Source organism: Hyperolius riggenbachi, chromosome 7 (genome assembly GCF_040937935.1).
Source record: "Hyperolius riggenbachi isolate aHypRig1 chromosome 7, aHypRig1.pri, whole genome shotgun sequence".
In the NCBI taxonomy this organism is placed as follows: domain Eukaryota; kingdom Metazoa; phylum Chordata; class Amphibia; order Anura; family Hyperoliidae; genus Hyperolius; species Hyperolius riggenbachi.
Genome location: NC_090652.1, coordinates 179,983,743 through 180,008,440, shown reverse-complemented (window position 1 = coordinate 180,008,440; position 24,698 = coordinate 179,983,743). Strand labels below are relative to the sequence as shown.

Genomic DNA, 24,698 nt, shown 5'->3' with positions numbered 1-24,698 from the left:
GGCTGTATACAGCCTGCTTGTGTATGGATGTATTTTCTATGTGTGGACATACTGTACATCAACCTACTTCCTGTTTTGGTGGCCATTTTGTTTGTTTACAAACAAACTTTTAAAAACTGTTTTTAACCACTTTTAATGCGGCGAGGAGCGGCGAAATTGTGACAGAGGGTAATAGGAGATGTCCCCTAACGCACTGGTATGTTTACTTTTGAGCGATTTTAACAATACAGATTCTCTTTAAGGAAGCAGTATAGAATTAATATAATCCACAAAATTAATACACCCAATGGCCAAGTTACTAGTGATCCATCTAAGATTCACTCTGCCTTCATGGAGTTTTATTCAAAATGATACGATTAACCACAGTGTTATAGATTGGTGGAGATTACTAAATTGCTCCTTTAAGTCCCTCTCCCTAAAATAACATCCAGATCCGCAAGAATGCGAATGTCTTTTTCTCAAGAAGAGGAAGGTGAAGAGGTGATAAAACACCTTAAATGAGGTAAAGCTTTTGGGTCCGATGACTACACAAGAGATTAAAAGATTATATTATCTTGCCTGTAACCAAAACCTTTTATTATTATTGCCAAGAGTGAATTTATGGCTTCTTATTTAACTACTCTGCAACCGCATAAGAGGATGGCGGCCGCAAAGTGGCTTCCTTATTCCTCCACCAAGCACGGGCACGTGATCTGCGCGAGCTTTGCAGGGAGCTCACGCTTGCTCTATTATTATTATTTAGTATTTATAAAGCGCCAACATCTTCTGCAGCACTGTACAGAGTATATCGTTTTGTCACTAACTGTCCCTCAGAGGAGCTCACAATCTAATTCCCTACTATAATCCTATGTCTATGTGTGTATTGTGTAGTGTATGTGTTGCAGTCTAGGGCCAATTTAGGGGGGAGCCAATTAGCCTTTCCGTATGTTTTTGGGATGTGGGAGGAAACCGGAGTGCCCGAAAGGAAACCCACGCAGACACGGGGAGAACATACAAACTCCTTGCAGATGTTGACCTGGCTGGGATTCAAACCAGGGACCCAGTGCTGCAAGGCGAGAGTGCTAACCACTACGCCACCGTGCTGCCCGAATGAAGAGGTTTCTCAGATGACATGCTGGCTAGCCCATGAGTTATTTTGGGGTCACCTCATCATGACTGCTGCTTGCAAGAAAAAAATAGATCTAGACTCTCAGAAAAACCTCGAACACAGGATAAAGAGGCTAATTATATTAAACAAATAAGAGCCTCCACCCCCCATTTTCTCACAAAGCAGTTTAATGATACTAGATTACAACTGAATAACCTCCTCTCATAGAACATAGAACATAGAACGTGCCCTATTATGGACCCGAGCACAATATTATGAGCACTAGTGACCTAAGCCCGTTCAACGGGCTCTAGGTTTGTCACCCCCACCACTAGCGTGGGTGCCCGTAAATAAACAGTGTGGAGATCCGTGATCAGCCTGCCAGCCCGCAATCATGGCTGGCAGGCTGTTAGAAACAAATAACAGCCCATTTGCATTTGTTCAGCTCTGCAATCTAGCGCCGCGTTGTACTGGGGACAGCCCTGTCACTTGGCTGTCCCCTGGAGTCGCTCAAAACTTGATCCCTCTCATAGGCTGATGCCTGTGATAGGTGATTGTAGTGCTGGATCTCAGAGGGAGGGAGGGAGGAAAGTGAAAAAAATATATCATAAAAAAAAACTTTTTAAATTAATTAAAAAAAAATACATCACAGCAGCAATCAGATGCCACCAACAGAAAGCTCTGTTGGTGGCAAGAAAAGGGGACAAGATTCATTTGTGTGCTAAGTTGTATGGCTGTGCAGTGAACTGTTAAAGCTGCAGAGTGCTGAATTGTAAAAAATAGCCTGGTCAGAAGGGGCTGTAAGCCTGCAGTGTTCTCCCCAGAAATTTTTTCCAGCCGGGTGGTATGAAAAAGCTGCCGGGTGGTGCCACTAGGTGTGAAATCGCGCGCACCCCCATCCACTCCCCACACCATTAAATTGACAGACTAGGCTCGGTCTTGTTGTAGTGGAATCTCTTAAAGGGATACTTAACTGAAGAAAAATTAGGCTAGTTACTTGCCCGGGGATTCTTCTAGCCCCCTTTGTCCCCTGCTTTACATGATTTACATGTTTCCTTGGAAAACTAACTCAAAAACATGGCCTGACCTACGACTGCTATACAGACAACACCCAACTATATCTTTCCTTCAAGCCTGGTGTGACAGACCCAACTCCAACTATAAACGCCTGCTTATGCGAATTACAGAAATGGATAAGTGACAACTGGCTGAAGCTAAATGCAGACAAAACTGAAGTCCTTCTGATCGGAGGACAGCGCATGACAACAAAACAACTTAACTTGCAGTCTTCACCACTGGGAATAGAAGGCATGGATCTACACAGCTCTGATCATGTGCGTAGCCTGGGAGTTCTAATTGATGGGGATTTAAACTTCAGAACTTACATCTCTGCTGTGGTGAAATCATCCTATTTTCACCTTAAGAACATCGCAAAAATCAAGCACCTCATCCCCAGAAGATCTACCAACCTTAGTTCATGCCTTCATTACCTCCCGACTGGACTACTGCAATGCTCTCTACACTGGCCTTCCAAAAAAGTACTTGTACCACCTACAGCTGATATAGAATACTGCTGCCAGACTGTTAACCAGCCAACCCCGTCATTGCCTCATAACGCCAGTCCTGCACTCCCTTCACTGGCTACCTATAGAATGGAGGGTCCTATTCAAGATAGTCCTGTACTCCCTTCACTGGCTACCTATAGAATGGAGAGTCCTATTCAAAATCGGCCTACTGACATTTAAGTCGCTAAATAATCTGGGCCCTGGATACATGAAAGAAATGTTGCAGCTGCTTAGCAATCCCCGCAATCTCAGATCCACAGGTGCTAATAATCTAGTCATACCCAGAGTCCACTTGGAAATTTTTGGTCCCAGAGCCTTCTGTCATGTTGCTCCTACGTTTTGGAACTCCTTACCTCAACAGATCAGGACAGCTCCATCCCTGGACGTGTTTAAATCCAGACTGAAAACCCACCTGTTCCGTTTGGCATTTGCAGAAATATAACTTTTGTTGTGTGAATACTTCATCCTACTAGCTACTACCAACTACTGAATCTGAGAGCGCCCAAGCGCTTTGAGTCCTATGGGAGAAAAGCGATATAGAAATATTATTGTATTGTATTGTATATATTCTATAATAACCCCTCCAAATGAAGCTCGGAACATAACTTTTGAATTTGGCTTAGAGTATATACCACACTACTAATGGTGCCACAAGTGTGCTACAGTAACTGACCCTGTTTTAATGTATCTTCTAATTTTTTAACAATCCTGCGCCAGTTACTCTACCTTGAGTTACAACCTACAATGCTTGAAAATTATACAAACTTTAGATCTTTTTAGTCCACTTAAACTTTTTTTGTTATGTAAGTACGCAGTTTGTTATCTATAATTGAAACTATGTTTAATGTTAAACTAATTTAGATAATATTGTTGTCTTTGACAGATTACTTGCTTCTCTTTGTTCAAATTGACTGTATGTGTACAGTATGAAGTCCTGTCAAGTGCACTGTATTGTTTCTTTCCTGCAATAAAAGAGATATTTGAAAACTAAAATCTCACTTTTAACTATTATTTTTGAATTAATATCTACCTATGTTTTCACTTCCACATTATGCATTTGTGATCTGAAAGTTTTACTTTTGCTTTTAATAATGAATGTTTAACCACTTAACGGCAAGCTGACGCCTTAAAACGTCCTGTTGGAGCCTGTTAAGGGCTTCAGGACATTTTAGTGGTTCGCTCGCTCTTGCCACCGCTGTGCATGTGTGCGTGCCCCCCTGCCGCCATTACCCATCGGGACACCGCGATCCATCATTGGGGAAGAGGACTGAGCGGTCCTCTACCCAATTGCTATGCCTGGAATGAATGTGCAGACCCCGATTAGGGGCCATGTCCATTCATAAAACAGGAAGCTGTCAGAGGCTAGTAAAATGTAGAAGAAAAAAACATTAAAGTGTTCGCATCACCATCTAATGGCCAAAAAGTAAAATTACACATACACACACATGCATACAGTACACATACACTTATAATTAAATATTAATAAAGTTAATGCACTTCCAAAGCCCCCCCCCCCCCCCAAAAAAAAAAAAAACACTTGTAAATAGAAGTTTAGAAAAAAAATACATAAATAGTTGCCTTAGGGACTCATCTTTTTAATCTATATTTTATGAAGGTATATTACTATTACTTTACTACAAAGGGGCTTGTAATTATAGACTGAACGAAAAAAAAAGTACAGACAGAAAAATTACACCTAAATTTCCCAATAGAATATTGTCGCCATACATTGTGATAGGGACATAATTTAAACGGTCTAATAATTGGGGCAAATAAATGTGTGGGTTATATCCACAGGAGAACGTTTTATTTTAAAACTGTAATGGCCAAAAACTGAGAAATAATGATTTTTTTTCCATTTTTCTTTTTTATTCTTCCCATTAAAATACATTTAGAATATAAAAACAAATATTAGCAAAATGTACTATCCACAGAAATCCTAATTGGTGGCAAAAAAACAAGGTATAGATTATTTGGTTGTGATAAGTAGTAATAAAGTTATTGGCGAATAAATGGGAGGAGCGCTGGCAGGGGAAAATTGCTCTGGTCCGTTAGGGCAGAGTTCCCCAACCCTGTCCTCAAGGCCCACCAACAGTGCATGTTTTGCAGAAAACCACAAACATGCACAGGTGGGGTAATTAGTGTTTCACCAGAGCTAATTAACTACCTCTCTGGATTTCCACAAAACATGCACTGTTGGTGGGCCTTGAGGACAGGGTTGGGGAACACTGCGTTAGGGTAAAAACCCCTAGGGGGTGAAGTGGTTAATAATGTTATAATGTTTTTCCTTTCCCCTGTAATACAAAGCTGTTGGTTTCAAAGAAATTGATTACGTAGTTAGCAGTTTCATATGAAGATGAGACTTCTGATAATGCATAAAGGGCAGGGCATTGTAATTTACTGATAAGGAATACACAAAACATATTTTGCTTGCTTACTGAGTAAAGTTGAGCTCACAATTTTGTAATCAGCAGGTAAGATTCACTTGCTGAGCACAATTATGTTCAGTAGTTTCTTAATGATTATTTAATGTTCTGGTTGGATGAAGTTATCATTACATACATGAAAATCAACTCTCTTTTTACTTTCTTCATAATTTAGGGAGTGCCTGGGGATTCCGGAGCTCCAGGACCACTTGGTCCCAGAGTAAGTACTAGCTAACACAGTACATGGCTTTATATGTAATTTATTTTAGAGATTATGCAGTTAGGACTTACTCCAAATTTATGGACTTTTTTTTGTAGGGAGAACGAGGTAATCCTGGTGAAAGAGGAGAGCCAGGAGCTTCCGGACTTCAAGGTGAAAAGGGCATGGCTGGAGGACATGGGCCTGATGGACCTAAGGTTTGTGTTTAGGAGATAAATCAGGACACAAATATGTTTAGAAAAACTTTATTATGTTTATTATATTGCTTATAAACTGCTTTAATCCACAGATGCAAAAGAAAAAAAAAATACAACCAAATATTATCCCAAAGGAGTGAACTTTACCATTTGTTAATATATAGTTTGCAATTTACCACTTAATATAACTTTATGTTCTACTTATTGTGACCTGCTTAAAGAGACTCTGAAGCGAATAAATTTTGCCTTTTTTACCTTGTAATTTGCTTCAGGAGTCTCAGCAGGAGTAAACCGCCGCATCCCCGCTGCAAAACGAGGGCTTTAGACCCCCAAATCCCGGGGGGCAATCCGGGCAACGCTTACTCAAAGAGGCAGAGCTTTCAGCTGCAGCTCTGCCTCTACTGATGTCAATCACGGCGGATCACCGCCTCTCCCCGCCCTTCTCACTCTTCCTTCATAGAGAGGGGCGGGGAGCGCAGAGCAATTGACGTCAGGAGAGGCAGAGCTACAGCTGAAAGTTGGTCATGGATGTTTGCCCGGGGATTTGGGGGATATAAAGCCGTCATTTTGTGGCGGGGATGCAGCGGTTTACTTCTGCTGAGACTACTGAAGCGAATTACAGGGTAAAAATGGCAAAATGTATTCGCTTCTGTGTCTCTTTAAATATATTTCAGATCATGCAACCCGTGATGTTCTGCAGTTCTAAAAAATATGAAGTAAATCACTTCTCTGTCTTGTGAGGAGTCTGTGTAGATCCTTTTTTTTTTATCTATTACTGTTATTTGAAATTCCTCTGAGGAGTCCAGACCATTTCTAAATGACCATTTAAAACTGGATTTTGACGAAAAGGCTTGTTCAAATTCTAATTTCCTGAGGATCGATATTCAATGGAGTGTGTATGCGTGTGTGGCATTTGTAGCCTTTTTGTCGCTCCAGGCAATAAATCCTGTGGTGTCCCCCCCCCCCCCCCCCCACGTCAATAAAAAAAAATACTGTAAACAGTATTGATGTGCATACACGTCAATAGTCTCCTGCACTGTATACTAGACAGTTGCTTGACACATTTTGGAAAGTTACAGGAGTAAAAGGTTATGAAAATAAATTGGATCACTTTTGCACAGAAATCCTGGGGAAATTGAATGCCAAGGAGGTTAAGGTCCTCTGGTTCCCTGCGTGCCAGTCATCACCAAAGTAGCAGTAACAGTGGAGTGCCTAGGGTATTTGGCTTAATTTGGGGCGGGGCTTAATCCAGCAACATGGCGCCATCCAGGACCAATAGCACTCCAGGCAATGGCCTGTACTGCCTATGCCTAGAGGCGCCCCTGACTGACAGTAATACACAGTAAGGCCGGAAACCCACTAGGAGCGATTTTATCAGTGCTTTGCGATTTGAAAACTCTTGCTAATGTAATGCTATGGGTGTGATCCCACTTGAGTGATGTGATTTTATAAAAATCCCCCATAGCATTACATTAGCAAGAGCATTTTCAAATCACTAGCGATTATAAATGGCTCCTAATGGGTTTCTGGCCTAAGGGGACATGGGTGCTGGTGTGACAGTGAAAGTCACACAGTTACTAATTTTTAAAGGGCACACTGATTGATATCCCCGACAGTAGCACTGTTAGGCTTGTCTGGTCAATAACCACAGGTCAGACTGCACCTGCGCAAACTCCTGCCTAACACAATACTACAATACACCCTGCAGGTAGATGTAGCATACAGATTGACAGAAAGATAATTACCGGACAACCTGAATATTCTTGGCAATGCAATACTGGGCACAGTAGATATGAATATACAAGATAGTCACCTGAGGCCTAGTGGATGAGGCTATCCAGAGGAGTGAGCCAAGTAGCAGAAGTGCCAGGAGTTCCTGGTGGCAGTGAGGGAGTCCATATAGACACTTTCCAGAGATAGTGTAGTCAAGGCAGGCCAAAGTCAGTCCAGGCAGAGTTCATGCAAATCCGTATCCAAGCAGAGGTCAATTCAGGCGGCAAGACAAGCGTAGTCAAGGTACAAGGCAAGGTTGGCAACAGGAATCAATCAGAGGTTAACCGTGATCAGGATACAAGGCAATCGTCGGCAACAGGAATCAATCAAAGGTTAAGCGTGATCAGGATACAAGTCAATAGTCAGCAACAGGAATCAATCAGACAGTGAGTGCTACACAGCAACTAGTCAAAGCTAATGCTATCATGGGCGATGACTGGGGGCGCTCACTAAGTTTAATTACTTGGACTAACGAAATCAACAGAAAGCAGAATTGTAAACAAACCAATAGTATTCCAGCTATCAGCTGACACGAAAACAGGGAAGTCCGTGTCACTGCTTATATCGGCAGAGAGCGTACTGAGAGCGCATCCTCCACCTAACCAATGAGCTCTCTGAGAAGCCTCCTGTGCTCCGGTGATGTCAGCAGCTCGCCGAGACCCAGAAGTCGGATCTGCAGCACGAGTCTCGGCATTCCGCCGCTGACGTGATCCAACAGACCTAATCTGGGTACACTTGTACCCAAGGGGTTAAATACTGAATTAAATTTGATTCATCATCTGAAAGAATACTGAGGTGTTTATTATTTTGGCTATATTTTGGGGCAAAGCACACTGAATAGGGCATGATTAAATGTATCTGTTGGGAGTGAATGAATGCTAAATCAGCATAAACCTCAAACTTTTGAACTACAGAGATCGAGATGCAGTACTCCGTGCGGCGCGCGAAAAAGGCCCTATCTCATATGAAAACACCACCATTTCCTTCTACCCAGACTTCACTGCAGAGGTGCAGAAACAGCGTGCCAAGTTTATTAATGCCAAGCGTAAACTCCGTGATGCACATCTCAAATATGCAATGTTATATCCCGCACGCCTCAAGATCTTAACCGATGAAAAATCCTTTTTCTTCACCGAACCTGAGGACATCATTACCTGGCTTGAAACCCGTGCCCGAAGTTCCGCCCGCACCTCACCTCACCGCTGAACTCCTACCTTGACCACTGGGTAACTATTACCATAAACACTGGCTTACACACAACCCCTACAGTATGCTTCAATTATCCCCCCTCACTACCACTATGATATACGGCACGATTACAGATGCAAGTATGACTGTCTCACGATGCAACTTGCAGTATTTCAAACTCTGTCAGGTACTGTACCGGGTGGGCTGATCTGCTCATCTCTGAATCCGGATTAGGTATACTTGTGCCCCCTAACTAACGATAAATCCCTGCAACAAACTGGCAGTCTCTGAGTTACACTACTACCTCAGGACTTGATCGAGGTCTCCCCACTTACATACCTTTATCCTTAACAACTACGTTATATATACTTTGTAGATTTGTGTTGCTCTATGTTTTTTTGTTTTTTTTTCATAATGTGAATTTACCTACTGTTTATTATAATCGTAATGCTACCTTAAATGTACGCCAAACCTGACCGTTGGTCCCACCTATAACTACATCGGGTCTCTCCTTAGTTAAAAACCTATGAATCAGCCCGCTGCGATACTACTCCTTTTAGTATATATATTTTAGTTCACATGCCCACGTACCTGAGCCCAGTGAAACATCACTCTATATGTCCGCTATCATATACGCTCACTTGATTTTAAGACACTAAAGCTAGGTCTTGTATCCCCCCTTAATATGCTGGACGGCGCTGCCTCCTATCGCCCTGTCACCACCCCACCCACTCTCCTTAGTTATATACAGAGAGTGTTCTTACACAGATCAGTCCACTTCTGTGTGATCTAGATGAGCCTTAGGCCCTAGATCACCCATCTGATTTGTTATGCGTTTTGATTGGGTAGAGGCTTCACTTACCAGTTACAGTGAAGCAGGGTGTTTACTGGGTTTTTTGTTGTTATATTACGTGTTACTCATTGACCAATCTGCTAAAAGTACAATTCCTCTGACTATACCCATTGTACTCCCCCCTTCCCCCCCGGGACATGTATACTCACTAACTTCCCCTGCACACTTTGTCTCATATACCCTTAAATGGCATCCACTGCTGCTGCTCTTAAAATAATTTGCTGGAATGTGAGAGGGCTTAACGATCCGATAAAGAGATCAATCATTCTTAACTACATGCATAAACACAAACCAGACATATTGGTGCTGCTTGAGACACACATCACTGGCAGGAAATCTAAATCCCTTATGCGCCACTGGGTGGGCAAAGCCTTTTACTCAGACTTCACCCAATACTCCAGGGGCGTATCTATTCTTATTAAAAAATCCACTCCATTTCACCTAATTACCTCCCAAACTGATCAATTTGGCCGATTTGTTTTTCTACATGGCCTCCTGCACGAGAAACTAATCTCCATGCTGGCCTTCTATATTCCTCCCCCTTACTCCTCATCCCTCCTTAAAGAAGGCCTACGCTTTACCTCCAATCTTCCCCAGTGCCCAAGTATATGGATGGGAGACTTCAATATGGTATGCAACCCTTTCCTAGATCGCCATCCACCGGCCACTAATAAGCCTACTGCCTTCTCTCTCCTGATGTCTGAGATGTCACTACATGACACCTGGCGTCTCCTCAACCCAAAAGCTCAACAATTTACCTGCTTTTCAGCAACTTATAACTCTCTCTCTCCAGACTGGATCACTTTTTTGTGACCAGCTATTTACTGCCACTGGTGAAAGATATAACTTTTCTACCTCGAGTTGTCTCGGACCACTCTCCAATATGTCTGTCCCTGGCATGGAATGACTCCCCCACTGATTTTGTATGGAAATTTAATCCATTTTGGCTCACCTTGTTCCCCTCGGAGGACTGGCTCATAGACAAATTACACTCTTACTTTGACGCCCATAGGGAAGAAATTAATAAAGCTCTGGTTTGGAATACTTTTAAGCCGTACCTACGTGGCCTCCTTTCCAGTGCTGTATCTTACTACAAAAGGGAAACCAATAAAACTATTCTAACCCTACAAACCCAAATTCCCTTGTTGGAACAGAACTATGTGGCCGATTCCTCTGGGGCGAACGAGAGAGCATGGAAAAAAGCACAATCTCAGCTTTCCCTCCTGCTCAAGGAAAAATCACAAGCTAAAGCCTTCTTTCACAAACAAACCTTCTACGAGCAGGGGGAAAAGACAGGTACTATACTGTCCAGACTGGCCAAAGACAGATCCACATCAGGACACATTCTCTCCATTAAAAATGACTCCAACATAATGATTACAGGCCCCAAGCCTATAAATGTGTGTTTCGCCTCATATTTCCAGGATCTATACACCGCTAGGTCTGAGTTTACACGTGAGGACGCCGAGATCTTCCTTTCTGAAATAACCCTTCCCCGATTATCCCCAGAAGATATGGAAATGTTAGACGCCCCTATTACTTCTGATGAAATTGACTTAGCTATTCACTCCCTCCCTAACAAAAAGGCACCCGGCTTAGATGGCATCCCCAGTGAAGTGCTTAAACGATTTTCCGAAATTATTTCATCTCCCCTTCTGCAAACCCTTCACCATGCATTTGAGCAGGGTACACTCCCCTCCTCCATGCGGACGGCTTTGATTGTGCTGATTCCCAAACCTGGAAAGGACTTATCACTCTGCGATTCATATCGCCCGATTTCCCTACTCCCAACAGATGTCAAAGTTCTGGCCAAAATTCTTGCCACATGGCTAAACAAAGTTATTCTGTCCCTTGTACATGGAGATCAGACCGGCTTTATGCCAGGCAAAAAAACATCACTTAATATTCGTCGGTTGTTTGCTAACATTCAAGCTCCCCATGACAATCGAGGCAAGCGCATAGTTGTTTCCCTAGATGCTGCTAAAGCATTTGATGCGGTCAAATGGCCATTTTTACTTGCTACCCTTTCCAGGTTTGGGTTCGGTGACAACTTCATTCGCTGTGTACAAATCCTTTACAGTAACCCTTTAGCTCAAGTTTGTACGAACTCCAATATCTCTGACCCATTTCCTATAGGTAGAGGGACTAGGCAAGGCTGCCCCCTCTCCCCCTTATTATATGCCTTGTCTGCTGAACCACTTGCTTGTAAAATACGGAAACACCCTAATATCATTGGATTCAAAATTGGTGGGCTGGAAGAGAAAATAAGTCAGTATGCTGACGATACTATTTTATACTTAGCCGACCCCCATAAATCCCTAGCCACTGCATTTAATCTTATCTCTGAAATGGGAGCATACTCAGGCCTGTCCATCAATTGGAGCAAATCCGCCATCTTATGCCTAGACAGCCTGGAGATCTTGGCGTCCTCACTTCCCTGTCCTCTGCAAATTGTTCCCTCTTTTAAATATCTTGGTGTTGTGATTCGGGCCTCCCCCTCTGATTACTATCTGGACAACGTGGCTCCCCTTATCCAATACACCCGTGATAAACTCTCTTCCTGGACAAAACTTCCCCTTTCGGTTATGGGACGAGTCAATTTAATTAAAATGGTCTTAATGCCCAAAATCCTGTACATACTGCATAACTCTCCCATACACCTGCCTACTGCCTTCTTCAAACAACTTAGATCTCTGATGCTTTCTATCGTCTGGAATAAATCCCGGGCTAAGCTCAAATATACAACACTACAATGTCCCACTACGCTAGGAGGTGTAGCTTTACCCTCTCCCTTCTTATATTATCTGGCATCCCAATTGGAACAAATTTCCCACTGGTTTACATCCAACTCTCTACAATCCCCTGAACTGTTGGGGTTCTCTGCCACAGAACAAGCAAACAATCTACCGTTTGCCCTCCTTAAAGGCACTCTTACCCATAAAGACCCCACTAACACTATTCTGATCCAAGCCACACGAACCTGGCATGAAGTAAATAAAATAATCCCCACATCCATATGGGAACACTTTACGCCTCTATGGCGGAACCCCAAACTGCCAGAGCTATCTAAGCTCACTAACACCCTACGCTGGTCTGACAGAGGTATACAATACCTTGGCCAGATTCTCCAAAACAAATGCCTCCTTCCCTTTGATGCTCTATCTGCTAAATTCTCCCTTCCTCATCATTTCCAATACATGTACTTCCAATTACAGCACGCTATGCAGGCTCAATTTCCCTCAGGTTTCCCATTAACAGGCACTTCCCTTATTATGGAAGCCATTAAAGATGGACCATTAACTCACCATATTGGTGCTCTCTACTCTATACTATCAGAACATCTGGCTAACCCAGTGGTAGAACAATCCAAAAATAAATGGATACAACAGGGAACTCAAATAGACGAAGAGGAATGGGAAGATAGCCTCTTAGCTGTCAAACAAGTATCTCCATGTATCAAAGATCGCCTCACACAATTGTACATTACTCACCAAAGCTACCTTACCCCTAGTCGCATCTCTAAATTCAACCCCAACACCTCCAACCACTGCCCTAAATGCAGCGCCTTCAACCCCACCTTTATGCACCTTCTGTGGCAGTGTCCTCCAATAGCAGACCTATGGAAACAGGCAGTCGACTTCCTTCATGACGTAATGGGATCACCAATTACCCTAGACATTAAGAGCTGTATACTAAATATTTACGACGAAGACATTAACAAATTTGACAAAACCTTCTTGATAGAATCCACCTTTATGCTCAAACAATGTATAGCGTTCAGATGGCTCTCTCCAACTGCCCCTACATATGCTGATTGGCGTAGTAGGATCAAAAATTCTCTACCCCTTAAGAAACTAGTATACCACCACAGAGGCTGCCCCTCAAAATTTAATAAGATATGGGACCGCTGGATTGAGAACCCAGGCGGTTAACAATATCCAAATCACAATGTTTATGCTGTTGTTTGTTCTCGTTTCCTATCATTGTATCTATTTTCTCGGATACCTCTCTCCTTACCCCCCTCCTTTCCCCCTCCCCTCTCTCTCCACACCTACACTCACCTCTGGATGCCAACGAAATTTTCCTTCCTGACTTTCCTACCCTCCTTCCCACTTCCCTTTCCCTCTCCTGCACTCCCTGTGAAGTCATGGAGATAGTGGTACTATTGTATAACTTCTACCTGTATACTATTTGTATTACTTACCTGTTGTCCAATTCTTTTCAACGACTGTATACTGTATTCTCTGTACCATCCCTGTTTTATATTTCAATAAAACTTTTGGTCAATGAAAAAAAAAAAATCAGCATAAACCTGCTTAGCAGGAACCCAAGATCTTTCCTCTGGTCCATATCCCTTCCAAACGATCAAAAATTGTAATGAATTTCTCAAAGGCCAGGAATTGAGAATTCTTTCAACTTCAAATTCTTGCTCACCATCAACTTCAATGGGTGGAGGGGGTGGGTCAGAAGAATTATAATTAGCCGCAGATTTCAACAATGATACATGAAAAGAGTTGACCCCTCTAATGGATTTGGGCAATTTGACTTGATAAGTAACCCGATTAATCCTTTCTACAACAGGATATGGACCAATAAACCTGGGTCCCAGCTTAGCTGAAGGCTGGTGTAAAGGAATGTGAAGGGTAGAGACCCATACCAAATCCCCAGGCATGAATTCATCCTCAACAGTACGGTGCATATCAGAGAACAATTTCTGACTATTCACAGCATTCCTAATGTTATACTGCACTTGTTTCCAGATCGGATTACACCTTGAGGACCATTCTTCTAACTCAGGAAGATTGGAAACACCAGAAAGGGCATTGAACTTAGGACCATAAATGATCTGAAAAGGGGACTTCTTTGTAGAACTATTAATCTGATTGTTAATAGCAAACTCAGCAAAAGGCAAAAACTGTATCTATTCTTCTTGACAATCTTAAACAAAACATCTCAGGTATTGTTCCAGTGACTAATTCATCCTTTCAGTTTGACCATTGGATTCAGGATGAAAAACAGAAGAAAATGACAAAGAAGCTCCTAATTTGTCACAAAAAGCATGCCAAAACTGGGAAACAAATTGCACCCCCCTATCAGATGCAATGTTTTTCAGGAATAACATGGATTTTAAAAATATTCTCAATAAAGATCTGAGCTAATTCTTCAGCTGATAGAAGTTTAGGAAGAGGTACAAAATGAGTCATCTTACTAAACCTGTCCAGCACTACCCAAATAACAGTTTTACCCTGAGAAACTGGAAAATCAATAACAAAATCCATGGATATATGTGTCCATGGTTTATCAGGAATGGGTAATGGTAACAGGGTACCTTGAGGTGTGACCCATGCAACCTTACTCCAGGCACAGACAGAACATGACTTAACAAAAGCAGCAACATCCTTACTGAGAGAGGGCCACCAAACATCTCTTCTGAGAAGATCAATCGTCTTTTTACACCAGGATGACCTGCAGATTTATTTTCATGAAATTGTTTAAAGACCAGTTCCCTATAATCACAAGGAATAAACAATTTCCCGGTGGTTTATTCTGAGGTGCCTGGTTTTGCATTTTGAACAATTGGTTGGACAGGCCAGGTGACAATTTACAAGCGGAAATTATGCATTTCTTAAGAATTATAGGTACAGGGTCAATACTGTAATTGCCTTACTCAAAACATCTTGGCAAGGCATCAGCCTTGATGTTTTTTGAGCCAGGTTTGTAAGTGATATAAAAATTAAATCTGGAGAAAAACAACGCCCAGCGGGCTTGTCGAGAGTTTAATCTCTTGGCATTTTTAATGTTTTCAAGATTCTTATGATCAGTATAGATTGTCACTGGATTCTCTGCTCCCTCCAACCAATGTCTCCACTCTTCTAGAGCCAATTTATCAGCTAGTAACTCTCTATTCCCAATGGCATAATGTCTCTCAGCAGGAGAGAATTTTCGAGAGAAGTATGCACAAGGATGTAACTGTTCAAGGCTACCAGAAAACTGTGATAAGACTGACCCAACTCCCACCTCAGAAGCATAAACCTCAACAACGAAAGGCTTTTTGATATCAGGGTGAACCAGTACTGGAGCAGTACAAAAAGCCTGATTTAACCCCTCAAATGCCATAACAGCCTTAGGACTTCAATTAGATGGATCTGCCCCTTTTTTGTGAGATCCATAAGTGGAGTGACTTTAGCAGAGAAGTTATTAATAAACTTTCTGTAAAAGTTTGCAAAGCCTAGAAAACGTTGCAAAATTTTAAGACTATTAGACTGAGGACATTCTATCACTGCTTTGACTTTCTCATCATCCATAGTCAACCCCGTATCAGATATCACATAACCCATGAATTTTTTTCACTTAAAAAATAAATTTTTCCAACTTAGCATACAATCGATTCTCCCTCAACTTAGTTAATACTTTTCTCACATGATCACGGTGTTTAGACAAAGAAGAGGAAAAAAATCAATATATCATCAAGATAAACCACCATGAAGTTTCCAAGATACCCATGAAATATATTGTTAACAAAATGCTGGAATACAGCAGGAGCATTACACAACCCAAAGGGCATGACCAAATACTCATAGTGACCATCTTTAGTATTAAAGGCAGTTTTCCATTCATCATCCTTTCTGATACGGATGAGATTGTAGGCCCCCCTAAGATTCAACTTAGAAAAGATCGTAGCACCCACAACTTAAGAGAACAGATCCTCGATCAAAGGCAACGAATATAGATTTTTAACAGTCATTTTGTTTAAACCTCTGTAATCTATGCAAGGTCTCAAACCACCGTCTTTTTTTAGCACAAAAAAGAACCCTGTACCGGCTGGTGAGGAAGAGGTTCTGATGAACCCCTTCTGTAAATTATCCTGGATATACACCCTCTTAGCATTCTCCTCAGGACCAGTCAGATTATAAAGACGACCACGAGGGAGCATACTGCCAGAGCGTAACTCAATAGCACAATCATAATCTCTATTTGGTGGTAATTTATCTGCAGCCTGTGGAGAAAATACGTCTACAAATTCGTGATATACATGAGGTAACCTTTGTTCAACAAGTTTAGTGCAAGATAACATAATTTTTTGTAAACATCCTTCTTCACATTGGGCTGACCAACTGATCGACTGACCAGTCTGCCAAACACTGGATTATGCCTCTTTAACCGTGGTAGCCCTTGAATAATAGGATAAGAAGGTAAATTCAGACAATAGAACCTCATTGTTTCGAAATGTAGAGCTCCCACTTGTAAGGTAACTTCAGAAGTCAACCGTAATGCCTGACCTTGTTGTAATACAGAATCATCAACAGCAGTAATGTGTATCAATTCAGACACTACAGTTGTCTGAATGGATAATTTCTTAGCTAACGCAATATCCATGAAATTGCCAACAGCTCCACAATCAACAAGGGCCTGATAATTGTGCACAATTTCTCCTCTGAAAACAGAGACTGGTTGAATGATGTGATTATTTTGTTGAGAGAAGCACTGACCACTTAACTGAGTTCTCTCCACCTTAGTTATGCGTTGTAGTTTTCAAACCTCTTTGTTTTATTAGGACATGATTTGAGGACATGTCCAGACTCCCCACTATAGAAACATAATCTTTCTACTCTCCTCTGATTTCTTTCTGCATAAGAGAGTTTAGAGAAACCTAACTGCATAGGTTCAGGCTCAGAGTTGACAGGAGTGTTGGAAGGAGGAAGTGGAGGGATTGATGGTTTTGGAGGGATCCAGTCCAGTTTCTGAGAGACCAGTCTTTTCAATCGTCTTTCTCTAAGGCGCCTGTCAATCTGAATGGCAAGACTGATAAAATCCTTTAAAGTACTTGGAACCTCTACTCGGGCAATTTCATCCTTGAGTTGTTCTGAAAGATCTGCTTTGAACTGATTCTTTAAAGCAGTGTCATTCCACTGAGTATCTACAGCCCAACCTCTAAACTCCGTAACATATTCCTCTACTGGAAGTTTCCCTTGTCGTAAGGTAGTGATGCTCAAATCTGGAACCGGGAGATACCCGGATAGTTGCTATCCAGATATCTCCAAGTAAACCTGTGCAGGCTGGGCGGGGGGGTCTATCTTACCTGTCTGACGTCTTCTTCGCCCGTCCCTGGCACCTCCCACGATGCGTTCCATGCGGCGGTCACGTGACTACAAACACTTCCTTCTTCCGGGTTGAAGGAGGAAGTGTTTGTAGTCACGTGACCGCCGTGTGGACTGCGTCGTGGGAGGCGCCAGGGACAGACTAAGAAGATGTCAGACAGGTAAGATTGCCCCCCCCCTGCCCACCCCTCACAGGTTTACTGTGAGATATCCGGTTAGAACTATCCGGGTATCTCCCGGATCCGGATTTGAGCATCACTGCCGTAAGGCCCTAAGAGCTGTTTCAGCTGTATCTCCCAATCCAGGATCATCATACAGTTCCGCCAAGGCCTCAAACAAGGTGGTGGTATTGGTAAGTGCTACGTGTTGCTGATCAACCAACCGTAGAGCCCAGGTCTGGGGTTCGCCCTGTAACAATGATATTATGGCTCCCACTCTGGAAGTTTCACTGGCATAGGTTCTGGGTATGAGAGAAAAATGCACACAACAAGCATTCTTGAAAAGTCTAAACTTAGATCTATCTCCATTGAACCTATCAGGTAATGGTAATCTTGGTTCAGGTTGATTCAACAGAACTGAAGCAGGGCCTGCAGGAGGACTAGCAGCAGACATAGAAGTCTGACATGTAACAAGTGTAAGTTGTTCAATTTGTGAATAATTCTTTTGAACTTCCTCCACGGAAAGTTTAAGTTGAGATACCATGTCAATAAGTACCTCCATTTGTGGACAATCCCCATTATCGTCCATCTTGAAAAAAGGGGATTTCTGGCCCGTGATACTGTCAGGCTTGTCTGGTCAATAACCACAGGTCAGACTGTATGCTCATATGACTGACCCAGAGCCCAGCCCGTAACACCTGCAAAAACTCCTGCCTAACACAATACTACAATACACCCTGCTGGTAGATGTAGACAGTTACAGAGAGGTACAGTTTGACAGATAGCTAATCACCAGACAACCTGAATATTCTTGGCAATGCAATACTGGGCACAGTAGATATGAATATACAAGATAGTCACCTGAGGCCTAGTGGATGAGGCTATCCAGAGGAGTGAGCCAAGTAGCAGAAGTGCCAGGAGTTCCTGGTGGCAGTGAGGGAGTCCATATAGACACTTTCCAGAGATAGCATAGTCAAGGCAGGCCAAAGTCAGTCCAGGCAGAGTTCATGCAAATCTGTATCCAAGCAGAGGTCAACTCAAGACAAGCGTAGTTGAGGTACAAGGCAAGGTTGGCAATAGAAATCAATCAGAGGTTAAGCGTGGTCAGGATACAAGGCAATAGTCAGCAACAGGAATCAATCAGACAGTGAGCGCTACCCAGCAACTAGCCAAAGCTAATGCTAGCACGGGCGATGACTGGGGGCGCTCACTAAGTTTAATTACTAGGACTAACGAAGTCAACAGAAAGCAGAATTGTAAACAAACCAATAGTATTCCAGCGTGTCAGCTATTAGCTGACACGAAAACAGGGAAGTCCGTGTCACTGCTTATATCGGCAGAGAGCGTACTGAGAGCGCATCCTCCACCTAACCAATGAGCTCTCTGAGAAGCCTCCTGTGCTCCGGTGATGTCAGCGGCTCGCCGAGACCCAGAAGTCGGATCTGCAGCACGAGTCTCGGCATTCCGCTGCTGACGTGATCCAACAGACCTAATCTGGGTACACTTGTACCCAAGGGGTTAAATACTGAATTAAATTTGATTCATCATCTGAAAGAATACTGAGGTGTTTATTATTTTGGCTATATTTTGGGGCAAAGCACACTGAATAGGGCATGATTAAATGTATCTATTGGGAGTGAATACCCTGTACCCAGCAACTAGCCAAAGCTAATGCTAGCACGGGCGATGACTGGGGGCGCTCACTAAGTTTAATTACTAGGACTAACAAAATCAACAGAAAGCAGAATTGTAAACAAACCAATAGTATTCCAGCGTGTCAGCTAGTAGCTGAAACGCAAACATGGAAGTCTGTGTCACTGCTTACATCGGCAGAGAGCGTACTGAGAGCGCATCCTCCGCCTAACCAATGAGCTCTGAGAAGCCTCCTGTGCTCCAGTGACATCAGTGGCTCGCCGAGATCCAGAACTCGGATCTGCAGCCCGAGTCTCAGCATTCCGCTGCTAACATGATCCATCAGACCTTACAAGCACACAGTAAGGTGACACAGGTGTGTTGGTGTGATGCTGTGTGGGGGTCTGTGGCAATCAATTATGCGTACAGTGACAGCGGGCTGTATTGGTGATGCAGCCAGCCACACATCACACTGTATACAGGTCACAGGTGTTATGTCGCTACACACACACCATACCACAAAATGCAACAACAAATTATCAGTACAGCAGGGTCAAAGTCAGTCCTCAAAAGGACTTTTGTGGTCGGGAAGATTCATCAAAAGGACTATTGGGGTGTCCCAAGCTGGTGCAATACAAGTAGCAGAGCACCTAGGAAACAGCTATGCAGCAGTATATTACAATACAGCCTATGCATATCACTACCCCTGTATCTGCAGCAGCACCTCCTCTACTTACAGTGACTACAGGCAGAGTGAAAATCGCCACTAGGATAATACCTTTTATAGGGGTGGGAGTGGCCCATGTGGGAAAATGTCTAATTGGCCATCCTTCAGGATGAAGGATCAAACAATGGCTCCATGGGTAAGTATGCTCTGTGGTTGCAAATGACCTGTATAGCTCAAGTTACTCATGAATGCCAACTTAACTTTGAACACCGACATAGTGTCAGCAAATTTCATTGGTGTGTACTGGAAATCATTTAGGCTCCTGAGGGTACTAATCCAAAATTGCTGTTACTGCAAAGGCAAAGTACATGGATAGATGCCCTTAACATTTTGGCCCCGAATTACCTGAATGAGGACTTTAACTGAAAATGACACATGGACTGAGATTTTGTGTTTGCACTTTACATTGTGGTATGTGAATAAACAAAGCATGTTGGTTTAAAATCCAGGTGCTCTCCCAGAGGAGGCCTGGTCAGGTATCCTGTCACAGCACACCAAAATTTACATAACCGCCAAACAGAAATTAATTGCTGTCAAATTTCTTTATCACATTTATATCTTGCCATACATAAACTTGCAGATTTTTTAGGACACAAGAGGAAGAGAGTCCTGCCCTTGGGAACTCACAATGTAAAGGTATAGGGAAGAGGCAAGAGGTGAAGAAATCCACTACGATTACATTCAGGGTTGTTTAAGTAAGCTGTATTAAGAAAGCACAGCTTGTCCAGAGGCTGAAGGTGGCATGCCTTAGATTATATTGGATGCTAGCCTGAAAAATGTGTTTTTGGATTTGCTTGAATGTTGAAAGGCTTGGGGCTTGATTCACTAAACCGTGATAACTCATATCACGGCCGTTTTTGCACGCGGTTTCAGGCGAAAATTCGCAATTGCGCACTGGAATTCGCGATTGCATGCAAATGCGCACGAAAACGGCTGTGATATGAGTTATCACGGTTTAGTGAATCAAGCCCTTGGAGTGAGACGGATGCCTTTTGGAAGTGAGTTCCAGAGCATGGGAGAGGCTTATTAGTCCTTTATATCTGAATGGGAGTAGGTGATTCTATGGGAGTATAGCAGAGCGTAGGTTGCAACTGGTATGATACTTGGAGTCTAGCGAGGAGACGTATAGGGGAGAAATAATGTGTAGAGTTTTATAGGTTCAGCGTTAAATGTTTTACGTGAATTCTCTGGCTAATTTGCAGCCAGGGAAGATCTGGTTGCTGTATTCTCCAGATTGACTCTTCTGAAATAGAACTTGACATCTTTTAAGAGCTCTGTACTATAGTGGAAAATTACTAAAAGACAAATCCAAAGATGGATCCATGACTAAATTAAAAATCATCTCCCAAGATGAGATGTAACAAGTTATACTACCTTTTTAGAAGTAATCTACTACTCTAAAGGAATTGTTCCAGGAACACAATATTTTTCTGTGTATTTGTTATTATTATTATTATTATTTATATAGCGCCGACATCTTCCGCAGCGCTGTACATAGTAGATATAGTCTTGTAATTTGTTAATCATTTACTCACTGTATGCCAACAATAATTCTAAATTCATATATATTTTTTTTTAAATAAAGTAATTTATCTTCAACATTTCAACTAAATTTTATATACAGGTGGTTATTTTTGCAGATTTCTCTAAATGTGTACACTATAACTTATATCCATAAAATTCCAGTATTTGAAATATTTGATAATCAGTGTTCTACTTTTGTTTGATATATTGGATTCAATTTTAATTTTAATCCACTGTGGCTAATAAAGTAAAAAAAAAATTAACCCATTGCATCTTTAATTCTAGGGGAGCCCAGGTCCATCAGGGACACCTGGTGATGTTGGACCTCCTGGTCTACAAGGAATGCCTGGAGACCGAGGGATAGCTGGGACCTCAGGTCCAAAAGGTGACAAAGTAAGTATGCTTATATACATTTATTGATTACTTGAGCCCTTCATTTAATTTACCTTTTTACTTTATTTTGGAAACAGGGAGGTATTGGAGAAAAAGGTGCTGAAGGTACTGCCGGCAATGATGGAGCAAGAGTAAGTATGAATTCTGGCATATTTTATATCATATTTTATATTATTATATTTTTATATAAAGCACCACCATATTAAATCATGCAGTTTTTAAATGACCAATGTCTTTATAGAGGGTACAGATGTACCTGTATATGTAAGTATCTGTATGACCTCCTAACTAATGCAAGAAAATGACAGAGAGGAGATCAGTACACATGCATAGAACCGAAAAAGAGGAGTGCTATGATCAGGCTGCTCTTCAGTACTTTTCAAGTAGATATCAGCCCACAAGAAAGGAATCAGCACCTCCAATAATGTAAAACCTACAGTAGTACTTTATATCTTCATATGCTGTTTCAGGCAGTAACAACCTTTCATCAGGTTGAACAGAGGCAATGAAAGGCTGTTACTGCCTGAAACAGCAGGGCTATCGGCACACAGCAGCCCTCTTTTATGGCTCCTGCCATACTCCCTTGTGGAGGAGGGGAGCAACATGCATGCTCACCTGCAGTATGGGATCCCAGAGTGGCATATCCCCAGCTGCCACTACTTCTCGAGGACATTGATCCCAGCACTACATGAGTTTGTAGTGCAGAATGTGACCCACACACTGGATCACTCCATGGGCGAGTGGGTCAATCTTACTTTTGACTCCTGGAGCAGCTGCTAGGGACAGGACCATGACCTGTCCTTCACCTGCCACTGGGTCACCATAGTGGTAGGGGGTGAGGCCTCAGCAGCAGCAACTGGCACAGCAGCACAGTTGGTGGTGCAACCCCATGGGGTCAGGGGAAATGCAGCAGCCTCCTCTGATCCTGTTCCCACACCCTGCAAGCATGCCCGCCTCAGCAAAGTTGGCTCCGTTTCAGCAGGGAACCAACATTGTGAGTTGGGAGCGGGCATCCATACAGGGAGAGGCAGCCCTGGAAGGGCCCTCCCCACCCCGAGGATGAGGACTTTCAGGTGGTGGAGGATGACCTGGAGGTGGCTGAACGTTCTGCAGAGGGGGAGCAGGAGAGTCCAGCTGCAGTCGTCTGGAGCTGGGAAGATGCAAGAGTCGACAGCAGGGGCAGTGGGCATAGGATGAGTGGGTCTTGTCGGGGGATAAAGGTGTGGTTCAGCGGGTGCACCTTTTCCCCATGGCTGCTCACATGTTGTGCTGCTTTGACTGGGACCCCCAGGTGGTCCAGATAAGGGAGAGGGAGATCTGCTGCCATCCCTAATAGGTACTCAGCAGCAAGCCCGACGTAGGTCCACAGAAAATGAAGAATATCGGCCATATGAAAGTTTAGAGCCTGCAAGGCAAGTTGTTGGGGCATGCAAGAGTAGAGTGCTTTAACATCAACTGTAGTCCAGCTATACCCATTTTGCCACCTGAACTCTCGAGAACTATATGCTTAGTGTCATTTATATAGCAAGGTAAATGTCTCACTAAGCACTGTAGTTGTCCATTAACCAAATTAACTAGGCATTCCCCCAGAGAGCGAATGCTTGCCACGATGGGCCTGGCTTCCTGCATTCTAAAGAGAAGCCAGGCTTATGAATTTTTAGAAGATGTTGGAACAACGGAACCACCGGGGAGGAAACAGCCAAATATTCTGCTAGTCTTTAAGGGAGAATACCTAGACCCTCATCCATTTTTTTTAATTCCCTGTAGAATCCCTTCTGTGGGAAATATAGGTGTTAGAGTCATGGAGTTGCCTATGTGCTTCCGCCTTTGACCATTGACCATCATGGGCCATGACTATTGCCCCAGCCCCCCCTCTCTTCAAGTCCCTAAAATTATAAATGTCAGGTAGGCCCATGGCCTCCCCTGCAGTAAAACCTTATCTGAAGCTGCTCTCTCTGTTTCTTTGATGTATATGTGCTTCAGAAAATAGGACCGTCTCTGCCCCAAGTTGGATCAGAGAGCTCAGAGAAGCTCTTTTGCAAAGATAACAACTGACGTTTCTTAACTTTTCCTGTGCTGGAAACAACGTGAAACTCTTGTCTTTGCTACTAATGTTCTATTTCTGTACTACACATAAAATGCATTATATCATAAGTTTATTTTCACTTCAGATTCCCTTTAAGGACCACTGTGTGTCTGAAACATGTTGACAACTTGGTGAATAGGTTTTTACCTGACCTAATAAAGTCTTATATTTTTGTGTTGAAAATTGAGCAGAACCCACCCTCCTCTTTACTAATTCATAGTACACACACCCAATTTTGATTGGCCACTTACTGGTCAATTTTACCACCCCCATGCAGTATGAGGGCTGACAGACCTTGAATACTAAGAACAGGCTGTGTAGATAAGCTCCTTTATTACATGGAGGTGGTAAAATTGGCCAATCCTTGGCCAATCAAAATTTGATGTGTGAACACACCCTATTTTTTCTACTAATACTCCCCTATCTATGTCTAGCACTAACCACTCCACTCTTATTCCTAACTAGGGATGTCCGAACATCATGATTTCGCAAACAGTACCATGAATGTTTGTGAACCAATCGTTCACGGGGAGCCCTATTGCCTTTAATAACAAGCGAACTTCTGAAACCTTCAGGACATCTCTGCAGCCACAATTTGTTTGAAAAAGGTGTACAAAGGGCAAAATGTTCCGGGATAAAAAACACATATTTTACGCAGAGGCTTTTCTTCATGCGTAAATGGCAAAAATCACATATAGTTTCTAGATTTTTCAAATAAAGGTCTTTAGAATGGCCTCCACTGTTGCCTGCCTAAAAATTGTTATGTTCCA

The 24,698-nt window shown here is 42.7% G+C and overlaps 1 protein-coding gene across 1 annotated transcript in view; it reads left to right on the top strand.

Annotated features, from left to right (window-relative positions):
• COL5A2 (collagen type V alpha 2 chain) overlaps positions 1-24,698 on the top strand; it is a 1,703,177-nt gene that overhangs the window by 1,256,692 nt on the left and 421,787 nt on the right. Inside the window, exons 30-33 of the mRNA XM_068247348.1 lie at positions 5,254-5,298; positions 5,397-5,495; positions 21,735-21,842; positions 21,920-21,973. Coding sequence (XP_068103449.1) covers positions 5,254-5,298; positions 5,397-5,495; positions 21,735-21,842; positions 21,920-21,973 — 306 coding nt within the window. The remainder of the gene's footprint in view (positions 1-5,253; positions 5,299-5,396; positions 5,496-21,734; positions 21,843-21,919; positions 21,974-24,698) is intronic.